The 20,817-nt window shown below is 43.0% G+C and overlaps 1 protein-coding gene across 7 annotated transcripts in view; it reads left to right on the top strand.

Moving 5' to 3' along the window:
* Positions 1 to 5,640: 5,640 nt before the first annotated feature.
* Positions 5,641 to 20,817, top strand: part of LOC128755661 (coiled-coil domain-containing protein 149-like) — a 46,338-nt gene continuing 31,161 nt past the window's right edge. For 4 of the 7 annotated variants that reach the window (XM_053859543.1, XM_053859548.1, XM_053859549.1 and 1 more), the window contains exon 1: positions 15,397 to 15,629. In XM_053859543.1, coding sequence (XP_053715518.1) covers positions 15,528 to 15,629 — 102 coding nt within the window. In that variant the 5' untranslated portion in view covers positions 15,397 to 15,527. Of the gene's footprint in view, positions 5,808 to 15,396; positions 15,630 to 20,817 lie in introns of those variants that run through there. The other 3 variants (XM_053859544.1, XM_053859545.1, XM_053859546.1) reach the window with 3 other exon arrangements.

Raw genomic sequence — 20,817 nt, 5'->3', positions numbered from 1 at the left:
GGCAGAAGAAACAAACGGAAATGACTCTGACGATGCGATGTGCAGGCAGAGATAAATAGCTAAATATCCCGCTCGAAGACCAACCATGAAGGGTTGACGAACAGGCAGGACTGGCAGGTTGATCCGGTCTTTATACCGTCAGAAGATTGGAGGCAGGTGTGAATGTGACGAGGTGGGTTGGGTGGTAACGTCAGCGGAAGAGGTTGTGACAACACCTGAATCTTACACAACGTGTGGTTATTCGGCCTTGTTTCCATTTGTTCTCTTCAGCAGTGCACAGTGACATTGTGACATTTAATCATAGATAACATAACATTTGATTAATTCCTTTTACACCTAGACAACGTACCCCTTTGCTGTCAGAGGTTACTCATGAGATTGATGAAGTATATGTGGAATATGCTCCCGGTAAGACCCTGTTCATCGCAGACGCCTTATCAAGAACTCCACTGCCTAACTCAGACACTGACAAACTGAATTAAACTCTACTTCTACTTCTAACAGACACAGACAGACTGGAAAACAAAAGAGATCATTCAGCAAAAACTCACAAACGGAAAGCGCATGGCAAAATGTCCATGGTCAGGAGAGGAATCATCCAAGATGTCGAGTCGAACATGGAGGGTCATACCAGGGTGAACACAAGTGACGAACAGACGCCGGTTGATCAGATTCAGGTGTGTGTGTGTGTCTGTGGTGGGAAAAAGACCCCAGGAAAAGATGCAGGATCTTTCGCACACTGTAGGACGGATGGTCGTTGAAGACGAGGGCAGGAGGAGGCACGCTGGGCTGGGGAGGCGCCGGCTGGAAGGCAATCTCAGCGGCAGTGGTCTGGACTGGAAGATAAGGCTACTCTGGTTTGGACAGCGCTCAGGAGGGCGTCTAGAAGGTCTGACTGGAACCAACTCTGGAGTCTGAGCAGTGCAATGCGGTGAGCGACCTGAGAAAGAACACCGCTGCCCATTGCACTGTGAGAGCGAGGTAAGTCCAACCTGGATTTGAGTCACAGGGAGAGGACGAGGGGTCTTGAGACAAGCAGGACAGGTCCCAAGAACGTGACCAGCCACACCACAGTACAAGCACAACCCATGAGCTAACCGGTATGGGCTCCTTAGGTCCTGCTGCGTGACCAAAGGAAATGCACTGGTCTCTATTGTACCGAGAAAGTGAAATGAATCCAACCTGGGTACTTGTCACAGGGGGAGAATGAGGGTTCTTGGGACATACAGGGCAGGTTCTAAGGAAGTGACCAGCTGCACCACAATATAAACACAACCCTTGAGCTAACCAGTACTGACGCTCCACAGGTGGGAGACGAGTTCTTCCCACCTGCATGGCTTCCTCCGGCTCTTGAAGAATAACTGGTCAGGTTTAGGGTCAGGGAGGTGGAGCGGTGTCTTTGTGGTAAAACCTCGTTCAGACCCAGACTCGCGTTGTCGCTCACGAAGCCTGTTGTCAATCCCAATGGCAAGTTTTATTAGCTCTTCTAAGCTCTCGGATTCATCTCGCTTGGAGAGCTGGTCGCGGACGACATTATTGAGGGTGGCTCATTCCAGCCCGACTCTGAAGCAAGTACCCGAAAACGAAGGCTAAACTGGGAAACAGAGAGCTCACCCTGGCAAAGGGCCAACAGACTGGACGAGGTACAGGCGGTGTTCTGGAAAGGTATGTCAAACACCCGGGTCACCTTGTCAGAAAAAGTTAAGCGAAACAGTGCAGGAATAATATATGATCTACAGGATATCATTAATCAGAGAGCAGTCAGCAACTTGAATCCCGTAAGCCTGGAGACGCGGACCACTCTACACAACATCGGCCTGCTGTGCCGGCCAGATCAGCTGAGTCTCCCCCCAGCAGAGGCCATCCCCGGCTACATCTGAGGCGATGCAAGAGGATTTACAGCTAAGCTAAAAGCGAACGCATTCCGACCACCGCTTCCATCAGCCCTGCTCGCTATTGTACGTTCCCTGGAAAACAAACTGGACTACCGGACACCACCATTAGTCTGGACGGGCTAACAACATTCAGACCAGACAGGAGCAAAGCGTTTACAGGAAAAACCCGGGGAGGCGGTGTTTGCATATACACTAGCAACTGTTGATGTAACAACACTGCCCTGGTCTCCAGTCATTGCTGTGTGGACATAGAATTTATGATAGTGAGATGCAGACCATTCTACCTGCCCCGGGAATTCACCAGCGTCACTATTGTAGCTGTCTACATTCCACCAAGCACAAATTGAAACAAGCCCTGAGTGTTTAAGCGAGCCATCAGTAACGAGCATTCCACACACCCGGAGGACGTGTTTATTGTTGATGGAAACTTTAACTAGGCCGATATGAAAACTGTGCTCCCCAACTTTTACCAGCATGTGGATTTCGCTACCAGAGGGCAGAATACGCTGGACTTTGTCGACACAAATATCAAGAAGGCATTCAGAGCAGCCCCCTGCCCCCACCTTGACCACCTTGCTGTTATGCTAATCCCTGCATATCAGCCCTTGCTCACCAGAGGAAAAATCTGCTGTGAAGGAGGTGAGAGTGTGGCCAGAGGGAGCCATGTCTGTACTGCAAGAGCGTACTGAATGCACGGTGCAACAGATAAAATGTTTGTGAGAGCATGAACGAGTTGGTTTGACCAGACACATGGTCTTTCTTTGCACTGTTACCGTCATCACACAAAAACTGACTCTTGTAAAGGTTGGCCCTCACCTGTGGTGATGAAACAAGACTCTCTGAACTTCCTCTTGTAGTTTTCTAGTTTTCTAGGTCGAGTGTCTTTTTCTTGGCAGGTTGTTGTAGCTCCATTATTTTATCTTTCATCAATTAAATGAACTTGTCATCAAGTTGATGACCAAATTCCTTGCACAGTATATACCTAATGAAGCCTCACTCACTGCACCTCTCAGACAGCTGCTGAGGAAAGACGCTGTGTGGCAGTGGTGTCCTCATCACAGTCTTGCTTTGAAGACACTGAAGGACACACTGACACAAGCACCAGTGTTGAAGTATTATGATCACAAGAAATCGCTGACACTTCAAGCTGACTCCTTGAAGGATGGATTGGGAGCATGTCTGATCCAGGAAGGGCATCCGGTCTGTTATGCCTCACGAGCACTCACAGACACTGAGAAGAGGTACTCACAAATCAAGAAGGAGATGCTAGCCGTAGTGTTCGCAGCCAAGAGATTTCACCAGTATGTGTACGGCAGGCAAGTAACGGTGCAGTCAGACCACCAGCCTCTGGAGGTTATTGTGAGAAAGCCACTGAACAGGGCACCAGCACGTCTACAAGGGATGTTGTGCAGAACTGCAGAAATATGATCTAGATATAAGGTACACACCAGGCAAAAATTTGCTCATAGCAGACACACTTTCAAGAGCTACAATGGACACAGGAGAGACTGATGCTGAAAACCCCTGTGATGAGAAGGTGGTGTACACTATGGAGGCCACTGATACTTTGAGCGAATAAACACAAAGACAGCTGAAGGAAGGGACTCTAGCTGATGAAGTATTGCAGGCTGTTTTGGAATGGAATTGTAATGGTGGGTGACAAGATTGTTATTCCTCTGAACTTCAGGAAAGTTATTTTGGAGAAGTTACATCTTGCTCACCAAGGAGAGCAGCGCATGAAAGCCAAAGCAAGAAAGGTCCTCTTCTGGCCTGGTATGACAAGAGAAATTGAGATGATGGTAAAGAAGTGTCTGCAATGTCCGCAGTTGTAGCCCAGGAAGCAGGCTGAGCCACTTCCACCTCATGAAATTCCAGAGTTAACGAATAATTTGTAGAATAATTTGACATGCCATTAGATACATGTACAGCAGTTAGTTAAATGATAACATGTTTTTCAGTATCAATGGAATGTTGACAGTTATCCACCCACTCTGTTGGGTTTTGACAATGTTAATGGGGGAGAGTCTTATGGAGCACAATACCATGTTCTACCTTTGTGCTCAAACAGTCAACACCACAGAATATACGTAAGAGGATACAAGAACTGCAGTCCTAACAGAAACTTAACTATGACTGGAGGACAAAGCCCCTGTCAGTGTTTGTTCCTGGAGACTGGAAGACTCCAGAAGGCAAGACATTACGGAGGAAGAGAAGACATCTGAGGAAAATACACCCAAGCCTGTTCAGGCACACAGATGATGATGAACAGGAACGCTGGGATAGAAATCCCTCAGAATGAACCAGTCAACAATACACCCCAGGATGCAACACCAGAAATTCCACTTTTAACAATGAATATGAACAGTAACCCAGTCCCTACACGGTACACCAGAAGCGGAAGGGCAGTGAAGTGTCCCAGCAGATACAGAGACTAAATGTTTGGTCATTTATGTTATGCTCAAGGACAGTTTACATATTGAGTATGGGATTGCAGTACATGTTAGCATTGGATATCATAGCTACAGTAAAAGTTGGTGACAGTTAAATTCATAGGGATAGATTTTCAACTTCAGGAAAAGATGGATGTAGCAAGTGTCAATAAGTGAATACTGAAAACCTGCGTCGAGCTCATCTCTTTACAGAATTATAAAAAAAAAAAAAAAAAAAAAAAAAAACAACCCACGAACAGTGTAGTTATAACAACGCACATTACCCGGAGCCGCGACAACTCGCACTTCCGGATCAGAGAGTCTGACAACATTCTGCGATGCTGCAGCTGGTGTGGTGACGTCGTTCATAAACTGGAGTCAAGATATCAGACTCTTCCGCGGTCGCAGTCAAGCTATCCACGGTCAGATTTTGAGTGCGCGCAGAGACCTCACTTTACGGTAGCAATGAAACGGAGCCGAAGACGGCGAGTTGAAATAAACAAACCGAATGATTCTTGCTACAGAAACTTTTACACGTTATTTCTTATTTTGAGTCGAATTAATATTTGAACGAGAGAAATTAAAATCTGTATCATTTTGGTCAAACATGATTGGTGTTTTTATTTTACGTCGGAAACATCCGGAATGACTTCATTAATTTGCTAAATACAGTCCTGCTAACATTATGTGATATTACATTTTATTACAGTGGATCATTTTCATTACTTATGCACAGGCCTGTGATTAAATATGCATTTATATTACAGTGTCATGTACTTTGACCAAAGAGACAAAAGGTCTGTGAATAACAACATCACACCCTCATAGCAGAGTAGTAGAGTAGTAGCTATCACCGGACTGAGTTTGGTCACATATCATGGCAGAATTTTGGAATTATCCAGGATTAATTCTGCAATTAAAGTGAATTGAGAATAACGAGAATTACTTTTGACTCCAATTTTCAGAAAAAAACAGTCAGAAATCAGTCTGGTGATAGCTACTGCTCTCTACGATGAGGACGAATGTAGTAAAATGTATTATTACATAATGATAGCAGGACTGCATTGATCAAATGAATGGTGTCATTATGATGTTTCCGACGTAAAATAAAAACACCAATCATGTTTGACCAACATGATATAGATTTTCATTTCTTAACTATTAATTCGGCTCAAAAATAAGAAATAACGTATAAAAGTTTCTGTGGCAAGAATCATCCGTTTTGTTTGTTTCAACTCGCAGTCTTCGGCGCTATTTCATTGTTACCGTAATGTGAGGTCTCTGCGCGCACTCAAAATCTGACTGTGGATAGCTTGACTGCGACCGCGGAAGAGTCGGATATCTTGACTCCAGTGTTAAAAAAAACTACCGTCAGGACTGACGTTTTGAACGCTCTCATTGCCATCTCACATTTCCATAAATATTGAGGATGACGCACTGCTCATCGAGAAGTGACGGGGACTGGCAGGGTCTTGTAGCTGAGGTAAGTGAGCCGGCACTAGATACTGTAGAGTCTGTGCGCCATATGGAAAGCCGAGTGACTGTACTTGTCACGAGTACATACAAATGTATTATGTTTTTCTTCGAACTAACACTCCAAATATTTCTGACTAGCAATTGTCTGTTCGGATCCTTGAATTTAGAAATTTACTAGTTAAGAGCTAATATCTGATCCAAGCCGACCTATCAGTATTTAAGTATCAGGTATCATACGCATAACAGATGACTCTAACACATTTTAGAGAGTCACTGTTCACATCGTTTCGATCTTTCCATTTGATGTCAACTTGTGGGTTAATATTGGGGGTTAAAACAAAATAGCTCAGTTACTATAAATGTGTTTTAGTTCCATTAAGCGTAAAGGTTGAGTTTGGCCATTTGTTTTAGATGGTTAGGTATAGGGTGAGAGGCAGGGGAAAGCATTATGTTAATGCAGGTCAATGACAGTCGTCACTAAGGTAGGAAGACAAACGTGTGTGTTCTGTACTTTGTTTATCCTACTTTGTCGCTACCAATTCCTGACAAAACACTGTCCTTGTGAGAACCGTATGACATTGTGGGTACATTAGTCCCCATTTAGTCCCCACAAGGTTAAGCTTCAATTTTTAGGATGATGACTTCAAAGTAACTGGGTCTTTATAATTAGGTTTAAGTTTGGTTCATAATTATGGTTCAAGGTTAGCCATTTGTTTTGGATGGTTAAGTTTAGTGTAAGTGGCTGGGGAAAGCATTAACCTCACAATGTCCCCACAAGGATAGAAAAAAAACACATGTGTGTAGGGAAGAACCACTGCATTAACTTTGTATGAAAACACCCACAAGACAAACATTTAAGTGAAAACACACCAGGTTCCACCCACCTTGACCTGTTATTGATACAGCGTTGTGTGTTCTTGTCAAGGCTGGTTGGTTCATATGCTCAGATAGGTTCTCCTTCATGTTGTTTTAATTTATCCTAATTGAAAATAGTTTGTACATCACAATTCATGTCAGATAAAAATCAGTTTTAGATGTGTTAGTTTATTTTTGATCAAATTATTATTTTGTTGTATCTGGTGGAAGCCACGCTACTTTGTTCTGACATGTTTGGAGGCGTGAGAGCAATTTCTTGGTGATGTGAGTGAGGAGAGTGTTACAGCAGTCCAAAAGGTAGAATATTAATGCATGAATGGGTTTGATTTACAGGTCATTTGCAGCTGAAGCAAGAAAGATTGGACTGTTTTTTATCATGGGAATTCATAAGATAAGGAATAGCCGGCTGTCTATTGGAGTTATGTATTTGGAGCCGAGGCTACTATCACTGAGCTAGGAGAGTTATATTTCTGTTTTTTGACTGGTTCAAAAAAATTGTGACATTATCAAGACATGCTTAAAGTGCAGCCATTCCTTGACAGTTCTTTATGGGTAAGCAAATCTGTGTGTACTCCATATTGCAGCGGAAAGATGTGGTGTTGCTGGATGATTTGTCCAAGAGGTTGCATGTACACATCCATAAATCATTTATAGTATAATAAAAAATGATAACAGACAATTACATAAAATATAAAATATTCTTCGCTGTCCTTAACACCGTCTGCAGCCTCTTCGTCTCTGTCTCAGTGCACCTGAAGAACCACATTGTAATAGCGTAGGTCAGCAGGCTCTCTATACTGCATCGGTAGAAACTCACCAGCCGCCAGGTGTTCAGGTTTTCCCTCCTGAGGACTTTAAGGATGTACAACTGCTGCTGGGCGTTCTTCTCTGCTGCAATGTGGATGCCAAGATATTTGAATGTCTCTACTCTGTCTACATGTTTGCGGTTGATGAACAGGGGTGCAGGGGCAGCTTTGTTCTTTCTGAAGTCCACAATGACCACTCCTTGGTTTTGGTGGCGTTGAGAGTAAGGTTGTTTGAGGAGCACCAATGTTCCAGGCTAAGCACTTCCCCCTGTTATCAGGCCCACAATCAATGTGCAGAGAGAGTATGTGAGAGTGTGTGTGGAAGAGAGCTGTCAACCAAGTTTAATATGCTGGGGTCCGTTGGTCAGGAAGTATTTAATCCCTGTGTTGGACAGCTTGCGGACCAGGATGTTTATTATTATGGTGTTGAAAGCAGAAATGTAGTCAACGTGTGGCACAAGTGTTCCGATTTAGGCTCTATGTGGCTCAGTGCTGAGTGGAGGGTGACGACTATGGCGTCCTCTGTTGAATAGTTTGATCAGTATGCATACTGATGCGGGTCCACTGTGGGTGGAAGACAGTCTTTAATGTGCTGCAAGACGAGTCTGCGGAAGCACTTTGTGATGATGTGGGTCAGTGTTACGGGTCGAGGACTTTTTTGGATCGATGGATAGAGTTGGGCTGCCAAGAATAGTAGATGCGTTATGATGACATTGATAATCAAAAGCACTGATGCCAGATTTAATGGTCGACGATGTCATTTAAAAAAAGTTTTGTTTCCCAAAACTGGCACAGCACCGTCTGCTGTCATGTCAGCAGGCTTTTAGCTAGAGGGACATCTGGGGCATTTGTCCACTGGACGCACATTTGTCTTACAGATGGACGCCCATTTCTTTTTTAGACGGACTCTCTAAATTTTTAATCAGTGCCTGCGTAATGCCCCAATCATAGTCTTATATCCGTGAAAAGGAAGTTTCCGCGCAGTATTTTCGCAGAATGTGATAAATTCCCCGCATCTCAACCCAGGACCGGCACCGGAGCCTTGGCCACCGCGGTTGCCATATTTGTTTACGGGTCAAATCTTGCGGTATTTCGCATCTCGCAATTTGCGACACTCGCATTTTTATTGGTTGACGCGGCAAGGAAGAGCTGTCGGCTGTTTGACGCTGATTACAAAAGGAAAAGCCAGGTAAGTTCAAAACTTTCAACAATTGTTTACAAAACGAACTGAAACAATGCTGCATGAACTCCTGTGAGAACTGCATGCAGCGTTTGCCGAACAACGCATGAACAACGTTTAAAATATTTCATATAGAAATATTCAGTTTTTGCAGTCCTTTTTTCATGTAAAGGCTGTAAAACATTTTCCAAACCAAATCTTTGTGTGAAAAATTAAAAAGACAAGACAGACAACACTCAGCTTCTTCAGGTCAGAATTGTTTTCTTGTTTGAATGTTTATATGTGTGAAAGTTCAGAAAACCATCACAGATTCACAGCTGATACAACTCTGTGCTTGTCTTGCATCACGATATGACGGAAGATGAACAAAACTGTCGATGAGATAGCATGTAGCAAGGGAAATAATTATTATTTTTAATTCATCAGGGTTAGTTATCTGAAGGAGAGAGTCCCATCCCTTCATCAGATCAGGAGAGCGAGGAAGAGGCTCCATCACCACCAAAGAAGAAGAAGAAGTGGATTTGCTGATTTTGACTTTGGACCTGCTCAAGAAATATACCTCCAGTTCCCCAGGTGTTTCTGCGTTATGAATTTGTTATTGTGGCAACATTTACGATATTTGATGCAATATGTTTGGTTTTATAAAATTATACAGTACGTTTGTACAAATATATGTGTACAGAGTTTAAAGACAAATGTGTTCTTATTGGCTATGAATTACAGCGATGCGGAAAAATTATTGTTTGTAACTCTTTTTCCAAATCATGAAGACATTTCAACATTTAAGTGCTCAGAAGCCTGATTCTCACTCGCAGAGGAAACTTTGTGCATACTGTACGCGCGTCATATGTGCTAATGCTCTTCTAACTCACCACACAACAGACAGACCCCAAAATGGGAAAAAAAATCCAGAATGTGGCCTTGTTGTGGCTCAGTGTTGAGGTATTGAGGTATATGGCATGCAATATCAATATATGTAATTTTATCCATATCATTCAGCTCAATCAATAACGTTTACATGTATTTTCCATTTACACGTTGTGTAATTTCTCTTTCCTTTCTCTGTGCCATATCTACTTCATCGTCATTTCATTTTCCGTTCCTCAATGTGAATAATGCAAATTGCTAATTCTTATCACTGTTTTAAATGTTTGTAAACTATTACACTAGTTGCCATAGTTGATGTGAACTGAATGCTCGGTCCCATCATTACTTCACAATTGGCTTATTTGAGTCTTGTTTCTGAAATGCGTTGCAGTTCTATTTGCCTTTGAGCTGGTTTGACTGCTTTTGGTGGCCAACTGCCATTTTTTGTCTTTTCTTTCTGCTGTGTATTCATTTCCATGGCTCATCTGTCTGTCTTTGTATAATGTAAAACACTGTGACCGTATAGTCATAACTAGGGCTGTCCGGATGCCACCTGTTTGCACACCAAGCACAAGTACGTGTACTGGCATTTGAGTACTTGTAGATAGGTCAGTCAAAATGTTTTGTAGTTGAGGTTTATTTCCAAAGTAGAATCAAATAGGAACTTGAATTCACATGTATACCGATAACGTGCATCGCTGCGACAGCAGCTGCTAACTGAATGGAGCTATTGAAAAACGTGGACCCAGAGAATGCAGACGCTGCATTTACTGTACGTCATTAATGCAGCCTGTTGGAAATACACCTCCCGTGTATCTCCGTGCATCCATTTACTCATGAGAATGACTGCCAAGAATCCAACAAGTTGCATCCAAGAATGTATTCCCTGACAGAGGAGTCTAATACATAAGCAGAATTCTGGGTCAGCAGCTACACCTGACTTAGCCTTAGCAGTAGTCCGGTAGAGCAATAAAAAAATATCTGAGGCCTTGAACCCTTTAAACACAAAAGTTTCTCTACGTGAGTGCTGTCCTCGTCTGATTGGTCCTCAGTCATTGATGCCAGTGCCAGTCGCACTCTCCCTCGTAACCATGGCAAAAATCACAAGGCTTGCTCCCCTCCTCTCGACCCAGGCCGCTCATATCAGGACCAGCTCCTTCCAGGTCTGGAGAAGATGGTACTTTCCAAGCCTCCTCCGTCTGACTTTGGACTCTCTAATGAGTTACAATGTCTGCTCGGGCCTCCAGTGTCTGCTTCACTCCTGCCTTTGTACTCCACCTGTAACTTCTCTTTCTCATGCATACTCAGCCACACTCCTTCTTTCAGCATTCTTCCATTTGTAAATAACTTCTTTATTAGTAGCACAAACAATTCCAACAATATTTATATTGTGTAATAAATGCACAATTCCCATGAATCCCCCTTTTGATCTCTGTTAAGAGATCAACCCAAATAAGTGAAAAATTGTATCTTTAGCAACAGATTAAAATATGGTAGATAATTGAAACAAACATGAAATCACATAATCAAGGATACAATACAGGGGTTGAAGTCCACCAAGGGTCGGTTTTCGTCAGGAGAGAACGAAACCAGCCTGTTCTGGTCCGGGTGGGTGGTGGGTAGGTTCTACTGCAATAACAGCTTTGTCCTGCAAACAAAGTGCTGAGACCAGTGAAGAATGTTGCTCCCAATGGGGTGTGTTTAACCCTTCGGTGGGTCCACTTCCGGCTGGAGCAAAGCCGTGTCTGGACCAGGCATCAGGTGGCCGGTCAGTTCAAAAGGTGTGAACCCTGTCCCACGATTAATGGATTGCCTCATTACCAACTATGGGGAGTGCCTGTAGCCAATTTATCCCTGTTAGTGCACATGTTTTCGCCAGGCGTTAAACAGATGTTGAACAGATGATAAACAGAACCAAAGTTATGTCTCAGACCAAGCATTTGTTCCACAGTTGCTAAATTGTCAGACGTAAAATGAGTGCCATTGTCAAATCTAATTTCTTGGAAACCCATGGGTTGGAATGTAGTAATTCACAATTGAATCTTCCCTTGCACACGGATAAACTTCTGGCCACCCTGAAATGGTGTCCACGATCACCAACAGGTACCTTTTCCCTTGTACTGGAGTAATCATGTCATCCATGACCACCACTCCACCAGGAGTCTTCGCTGACTCCGTCTGCTGCATCTCCCTCTTGGTCGTTGGACAAATCCTGAAACTCTGACAGATTTCACATTTTAAGCAAAAGTCCTTCTCCCTCCTCAACAGAGCTGGGTGCCACCACGCACGTAGCATTGACATGACGCTGTTGCAACTCTCGTGAGACAGACCATGTGCTTCTTTTCTTACCCTGAGCAACCAATGTGTGCGCTTTCACGTGTCCCAGACACTTAACAACCGCTACATTGTAGGGCCTCTGAACTGCTTCATCCAATCTCTGTATGAGACCCTCATGTGCAACTGGCTCCCCAGTTGCTGTCACAACACCACGTTGCCTCCATGCTGCCAAGTCCACAAACAAACAACTCACAACATATGCTGAATCCCAATAAATCATCACTTCCTCACCTCCACACTGCTCCAGGGCCTTACACACTGCCATCAGCTCGGCTGCTTGTGTGGAAGGTTTAGTGAACTCGTCACTTGACCAGATCAGAGTGAAAGGTGAATTTGGGTCCGCGGGGCTGTCTGCTTCCACCACGGCTGCAATGGTCCGGAGATGTGTCTGCAGCAACAGCCATCTGTGAAGAGAACTCTTCCTCCCGTGAGGGGCATTGGTGATAGATAAGGACGCATTTTGCGATCTTGATTCCTGTCTGAACAAAAGAGATGTGAGGTTGTGTCAAAACGCACATTAGACGTTGCTGTCTAAGGGATGACATAGTAAACGCTTCAGAAGCTACAAACACTGTTACTCCCTGATCTGTCAAAATGAACAGTTGGTGTCCCATTACTATGTGTGCAGTTTTACATTGACACATGGTGCCACAGCCGCGGCATACACTGTGCACGTTGGTTGTTTGGCTTTCAGGTGTTACTTACTTTTTATAATCCTCTTCTCTGCACACTTCCCTCCTCTTCCACCCCTTCCCCTCATATACTATGAGATTAAGACTACTATGATCAATGGATAGTCCTACCAATCTAAACTAAAAAAGTAATCGTGATGAGATTAGACATATGCATTTACATTTTATGGAACTATTCATTTCTATATTTATTGTGTAAATCCTGATCAATGTATTTCATCTTAATTTAATGTGTCCTGTTACCAGATTTACATAGCGGTCATCCTGCTAATGGTGCATTTTATTCCATCTAATTTTATTCCATTCCAGCAACAGGAGGTTGGAGGAGCCAAAAACCTCAAATACCACACGAATAACATGAATAAAGACATCCACAAAACTTATTGAAATTGGATGGATTCACAATGATGGCCAATTGACGGAACAGATCAGAGCAAAATAACGTGGTGGGACAAGAAAGGTCTCTCTTTAAATTCAGGATAAATATGATGAGATATTAAAAAAGGAAAGTTACTATTCTTTCCAAAGTTACTGTTCTTTTCCAATCCGGCAAAGGTCCTGAATTTGATTTTGAATTTGATGTTTGGGATTTCAAGCAAAATCCTTTTCCCAAGGATGTGCCCAGCGCACTGATATATGAGACTGTTAAACTCCCACTTCTTCTTCATGTACATATTTACTAATCCAAAGTTAATGCTAACAGATGAGGCTAATGATGACCCCGGCTGTGTTGTTGTGATAGATGATGGACATTCAATGGACAGAAATTTCACAAATATTCCCAATGGCTCCCCTACAGAGGTATTTATTGTTGCCATTGTTGCTTTCCCCCCAGACTCTTCAGCAACCATTACACATCTTGCCAGCTCAAGTCTACTGTTGGACGCCAACTATGCTATTTTAGAAGCAAATGATGATTCACTCAGTGAGACAGTGATCTATTGGCGTGATGAAAAACCTCAAAGCTTACCAGAGATACCGCAAAGCCCCCATAATGTTTTGCCTGAAATATGCTGGCACTTGCGCCATTCAAATATTTTTAATGATATGATTGCTGCATTTTCTGACCCAGATATTTTGAAGAAAGCGTTAGAATTCAGACGTCCTTCCAGACAATACAGTAGAGAAGGGCAGTGGGTCTGGCATAGTCAGAGATACTGTGTGAGTGTTTTACCCTTGGAAAAACTTTGAAAGTGCCCTTTCTCAGTCACGATTTCTCTGCTCCAACATGGAAATAAATTGTGAGGAGTCTTCTCAAATGACTTCAATATTGCCAGTACTTGCCAATAAAACATGCTCCTACTTTTCTTGAGAATGGCCTGAAAACAAGCTTTCTTCAGTTTGTGTGCTCAGAAGACCTCATGCATGCATTGAATGATTTTGTTTGGATAATCATGTTCACATACACACGTATAGCAAAGGGTGTGACATGGTTGGCTCAGGTGAACAGACCCAGGTCCTAATTAGTAACTGGCTCACAGATGACTTGACAAGACGAGGTTTTACAAACTTTAATCAACAACAAATCCAAAAATAACAGGGAACAGTCAGGAGACAAAGAACTAAGCACATCACTATCCAAAAACGCGTAGCGAGGAAAACATCCAAGGACGGGGGAAAACCTGAAAACAGAAGAGAGGCGAATTGTTATAAAGCCAGTTAACGGGGACAGCCAAAACCGCACTCGGATATATCCACGAAGCTCAAACAACAAAAAGCGCTCGGTGGTGGAACCCTCAAACACGCACGAGGAAGAAATAGCCAACAAGAGAAAACGAGACACGAGTAAGAAAAGGTCTTGCAGCGCGCACAACATATATATATATATATATATATTTTTTTTTTTATTCGTTTTTTAATCTATCAGTATATATATTGTATGTCAAGATATAGCAGAAACATATCGAGATGAGTTTTTTTTTTCAATATCGCCCTGCCCTAATTTCTTCACGATTGACTGGTATGTCATTGCACTCAATCAACTTTGGCAACAGCATGGAAAAGGTTCCATCAAGTGATTCTAATTCATAACCACAGACTCTTTCCTGTTGATTGCTCAACACCAGCACAGATTTGCAGTGTGTAAGTGTCACACAAATTGTGGTTGTTGATAAACTGCGTTTGTGCAAGTGATCTGTTGCTGTTTTCATCTAAAATTGTCTACTTCACTGGCTGTTCTCTACAGCCTGCAGGATACACTTGCACAAGACTTATCTTTGAGCATGATCGTTTTAAGAGATCTTTGCCGTGCGTTTGATGTCGACCTGAAAGTGTGTTAAGCCTTCCTCATTCTCCATCGCTCGTGCACAGATGCGGGTGTAGCCTCTTTTTTTCCTAAGGTGGAGGTCCGGGATTAAGTGCTGTGTTATGTCAGTCACTTGCCCAGAGAACACTAAATGTTCGTCCTAGAGTTCTTGAGATGTGAGTTGTGGAAGAACAGCACTTGAAGCAGATATCTCTCTTCTCTATAACCAGTGTCATGCGCTCTTCAATGTTTTTTTTCTGTAAATGCTCAACACGTGTGTAAAGGGTGAGACTTTATGAGCATCAGACATTATGTCTTTGTCGTATTCAGTGCTTCTCTTGTGTCTGCTTAATTGTACAGATGTGGTGTTGTTTCTGGGCAAATATGCCTGACGCGCCTCCTACGGCACCTTGGGTCAGCTGCAGGGTCGTCAGCCAGGGACCACCGTTCATTGGAGTTTCACTTTCTTTAACCCCGGAGCGCCTCCTGGTGGCGGAGCGGTGGCAGGGACGTCTCCCTGCCACCCCCTGCAGCTGACCCATTTCATTGCCTTGACCCCCAGTTCTTATCCCTCCTCCTCAGCCACAGCCAGACCCTTCCTCTCTCTGCTTCCTCGGCAAGGGCCTTGTTTTCTCTTCGTAGCTTCGTCCGGTCATTCCCACATCTCGAAGCAGCTTTGCTGTTGATGTGCTGACGTAGCCCCGACAGCCTTTCCACAGGGTAGATGGACGTGGACCAGCCTGCCTCTCTGCACTTGGTAGCCAGATCTGTATACCTGGCTGCTTTCTGCTCGTTGGCAGCTTGGATTTCCTCCTCCCAGACGATGGTGAGTTCTATGAGCATGGCACACTTGGTAGCAGCCGACCAAAGCACGATGCCTGGCCTGAGTGAAGTGATGGTGATCTCTCGGGGGAAGCGGTCCCCAACCTTTTTTGCCCCACGGACTAGTTTAATGTCAGATTGTATTTTCAGGGACCAGCCTTGAAGGTGACCTGCATGAAAACTGTGGTATTTTTTTATACACAATAATAAACACGAATCATGACATGAGTAACGTCCTCTCTGGTTGCTATGATAACGTTTAAACGTGCCTTCAAAATAAGATACTCCGCAAATACAAAGTGCATGAAAAATACAACTCACCACAAGGCTGAATCAGTGGGAGCCCTTAGCTTGTTTTTCTGCAACCAAGCGGTCCTATCTAGGGGTAATAGGAGACAGTGACACCCAAAGTGTGTCTACTTCGTAATTTTGTTTTGGTCGCCATCACTGCAGAAAACCCTGCTTCACACAGTTAAGATGTAGGAAATGGCTACAATGTTTTCAGTGCTGTTGTGGCGATCTCATGGTATTCAGCCATGACTTTAATCCAGAACACCGTCAGAGTTGTTGTCTCGAACATACTTTTAAGGCCGCTGTCATTTGCGATCTCCAGCAGTTGATCTTCTTGCACAGACACGTTGGTTTGTTGAGATCCATTCTTTGGCGGTTCGTAGATCTTTTGTGATTGGGAAGTAGCGGTCAAACTCTTTGTATAGCAAAGACTGGTGATCATGCACCAGCTGGGAGAATGATAACCATCTTATTTCTGTATATAAGAGAAGGCGTCTGTGCTTCATGTCCATCTCCTCATAAAGTTGCATGTTAAAGAGTTAAGGGCATATGCTTTGATATGGTTAATAACTTTAATGACGTCATTCAATACATTTAAATTCCGGTGGCATTTTTGGCTAGCCAGCCTCCCTGTGAATGACACAATGTGTAGACTCACATTCAGGTGCAACCTCCTGGTTAAACCAGACAGTCGTTTTCCTGATATATAATCATCAAGGGATTTGAATAGTTCTGCGGCCGTGGTTTTGATTGGCAATGACAGTGCACATATGATATCCTCATGCACATCCTCCTGATGAACATATTGCACGATACAAGTGATATTGCCTTGTTGTTAATATCTGTAGACTCATCGTCCTGGAGTGCTATTTCCTCGATGTGTCGAGTGACGGTGCTTGCCGAAAGAGGCACCTGCGCTATCGTTTTAACTGCAGCCTCTCCTCGAAGTTCACGGCAAATGTCTTAAGTGGCGGGCAGAATCAATTCTTCGCCAATGGTGAATGGCTTTTTAGTGTTAGCAATACGATTAGCCACCAAGTATGAGGCTCTCAGAGCACTCGCATTTGTTGATGTTGTGGCCCTCAGTAATTGTTTCTGTCCTTCTTGTTCACGCTTTGAAAATACTCCAAAGGCTTGTCTTTTAATGCAGGTTATTTGGTCTCCAAGTGGTGACGCAGTTTTGATGGCTTCATTGCCTCATTAGAGAGCCGGTCGCCGCATATTATGCAGAGTGGGCTTGGTGCGTGGGAATTTCCCGTTCGGATAAATCCGTATTTTAATTAGGACTCCCGATACTGTCTATTAAATGTAGCTTTCTTTTTACGGATGTTTTTAAGGATGACCTCTGTTACAGAGAATCCGGTGATCTTTCAGATTCCAAAATAAATAAAACAGAAGTAATGAAAGTCATTTATGCTTTCTGCGCGGCCCGGTACCAAATGACCCACAGGCTTGGGCTTGGGGGCCTAGACAACTTCCACATAGTTTTCTATAGTATATATTTTTTCACAGTTTTTAGAGCCACATCTGTGTTCATGTTGAAGTAAAAGCTGCGATCATTCAGAATGTTACCCTGCTCTAAGCCAAAGTTTAGTAAGAACGAGGGATATTTTACTAAGTTCTACACTTTTCCTGAAGGTGCAATGGAAGCTTTTGAACTGTTGGGTTGATGTCACTTGCTGTGTCAAGATAAGTGAGGCCTGACAGATCACCCTCATTTCACCCTCACATCCTAACACGGGATTTTGACCCTAACACTTGGTTTTGAGTGTTCACGTGTAAGTGTAGTGTGTCCCAATACTCCGAGACCGAGGGTGCTCGATGTTCATCACTTCAAATGATCCCTTCAAACCGAGGGGGCACCAAATTTGACTTGAAACCAAGTGGGAAGGTGAAGTACAGTTGGATTCCCAGGGTACTTTGCGAACTACCTCAATGCATGCCAATATGGCGTCGGGATCCGTTAATGAGTGCAAATGTAAGTATATATTTTTTTACAATTAAGTATGTTTAAAAAAAGAAAAAAAGGTAATCTTTGATGTAAATACAATTCAATTCCATAATTCTGTGTTAAAACATGAATATTGCAAATTTTACACAAATTTAGCAAGAGTCCTTCGCGGTGTGGGTAGTGACACTTTTTGTCAAGTTCACGGTTTAACTAATTTCTCTCATGGGTATACATCCGTATGGATAAATTGCCTCGGTCACTTGGGATAACGACGTTCATCGCGACAGTTTACTGAATTTTTGTGGAACAGAACAAAGCCCTCATTAAGTTTTGGGCTAATAATGAAAAAAAAATAGAAATTTGCCACAAAGCAGCACTGGGAGTAAAATTGTCTAACCTACTGTTTATATGTAGCATTCACCCACCCTCATGTTCATCATTACGTGTTATAGGAAAGCAGTCAAAGAGCTCGGCCTGGAGAGGAAAGTTACTGGTCAGCTGGCTGTCAAGAAGTACGAACATTTAAAAATGAAATTCAAGGTAATTTGAGACCCTATGTTATTGGCTGGCTGCATGACCAGTCCTGTCAGACCTCATCAAGATCATGTTTTTTTTTAAATAATGTATTAATTTCTGCTTCATTAACACAAATGTTAAAGGTAAGTCAAGAGAAGCAAGAATTGAATTGACTAATAAATCTTCCTATATTCCTATAATACACCAGCATATAAAGGAACATATGAAGGTTGTGCTATGACTTCAGCTTGCATTAATTCTTGTATTTCTCCTGCCTTACTCAAGGCTATCGTCGAACCTCCCATGGAGCATCCATGTCCCTCATCATCCACTGCCCCAACCACATCCCCCCAACTGTGTTATCCACACCAGCACCCTTACCGCCAGGGCCTTCTGGTTCTGCCGCACCTGGTTCTTCACCGCTCACCAGCCCATCTCCAAGAAAAAGGACTTGATTTTTTTAAAGTGAGAATCTGCCATAGAACCAAAAAGGCATAAGGAAACAGAGGCCAAGACAGAGAGGTTCCCCAGCCTTTTTGTAAAACAAGTGGACAAATTGCCATAACAGTGAGCTGTGTTTCTTTTTTATGTGAAAGCTGGTATTTTTTAAATTTTCAGATTGTTTTCAGATTAAAGTTTCAATGAAGATTGCTTTCAGATTGCTTTTTCAATGAATGGCTTGTGATATCATGTAAGGGTAGCTAGTCTGTCCCTTGTGACACTCTGTGGAGTTTAATTTGTATCAGAGAGTTGCAGCGGGAGTTCGGTGTTCATGTTGTCCCATGCCACATCCTGATCAGGTTCCAAAACGTCTCCGCTGTGTAGACACTCATTATAAAGAAAGGCACAAGAGCCTATTACTTTTGGTGCAAATGTTGATCTGACTTCCAGAACCTTGAAGAGTGTCGACCTCCACAGTGTTTTCATCATGCCAAAAGCTTTTTCTATAAATGAACGCCAATTTGACAGGTGGAAATTGAACTTTGCTTGTACTTGGCTATTTACCGGTTCTCTGTAGGGAGTGATGAGGCAGACTCCATGTCAAACCACGAGCGCAGGACGGTCACTTTCCGTACAACGTACAGTATGTCAGTGGATGGCCAGTCTGGAAAATGGCAACAAGTCAGCATTTAGACGTTAACACTTGTGTTGCTTTATTCAGTGCATGGAACTTGAGAATAATACATCACTGTTTTCGTACTTTTCTAAATCATATCATAACTTGATGGCAGCCAAAGTGCCAATTAATAACATGACTTAAAAACAGTAGGGGATAGGATAACAAGGACATTTTAGTAATGTATCTGTAGTAAGGTTACTTTTTCCTTATGGCACACGCTACTGACCTACAGTCTACCATGTCGGACAAAATTCGTAATACATTGTCACATACATTACACACATAAAACAATGTGTATGCTGTTATCTCTTCATCAACAGTTGGCTGGCATTCAGGCTAATGTTAACGTCGACATGCCTCTAACAGATGTATCACCACAAAATAACGACGAGGCTAACAGGTGCCAATGTCAGTGACAATCAGCACAGATGCAAGAGGTAGAAAAATGCAGGAGCTGGCATTTCCAAAATGTCTTGAACGCTTAATGCACAGTAAACAAAAAAACCACGCCAGCCAATGGTGTTTACGTTGTCTTTTCGCAACATAAGTGAAGACGTCATGCCAAAGTGAAGTGCTTGTCATGGTGCTGGATGAATGAACCCAAGTGCAGTAAGTGTTGGTCGATTAAATTACAAGATTTAATCAATGGAATTTACAAAATAAATAGCCAAATAACTGATAACTAAAGGCGATGGGAACCAAAACACGGACTGGGATCAACACACAGGAACTTGGGAAGAATCTGGAAAGCGAGAGGCAAATTAGAATCACAGCCTACTAACTGGGAGAACAGAAAACACACCCGGAGTTAAGCTCAACGAGGTGGCGCGGAAAGAATACAACAATAAAAACAGAAAGGAATAAAGTGCGGACATGACAGCGATGTCCCAATTCTTAGGGAACTCAATCACTTCTCACTTCATCGTCGGAGGGCACTTAATATTGGAGGGCACTTGACACCTAATGACATTGTTAAGTGCAAGTGTTAGGGTGAAAAATGGGACACAGTTCTGAAAACAAGGAGAATTGGTGCAACTAAAAACAATGAGGCAGTCTTCATCAGTAACTTTCTGAACAATAACAATTATTTTCCATTACAGCAAATGCTTCTACAGGTTATGGCGAGGGACAACTTGCAAGGGACATACGATCCACAGAGAGAAACAATGAGAATGTTAATTGGACATCATCTGAAAACATGACTCTTGATGCAGAATGAAGCTGAGGGAAGCAGACCGGCTGTTAAAATACAGCCAACTACTGTATACCAGTGCTCTTTGAAAGCAGCCAACAGGGAAATTGTTCTTTGCATGC

The sequence above is a fragment of the Synchiropus splendidus genome, chromosome 3, assembly GCF_027744825.2.
Source record: "Synchiropus splendidus isolate RoL2022-P1 chromosome 3, RoL_Sspl_1.0, whole genome shotgun sequence".
NCBI classification, from domain to species: domain Eukaryota; kingdom Metazoa; phylum Chordata; class Actinopteri; order Syngnathiformes; family Callionymidae; genus Synchiropus; species Synchiropus splendidus.
Note: the sequence above shows the minus strand (reverse complement) of the source record. Positions and strands in the feature narration are given on the sequence as shown.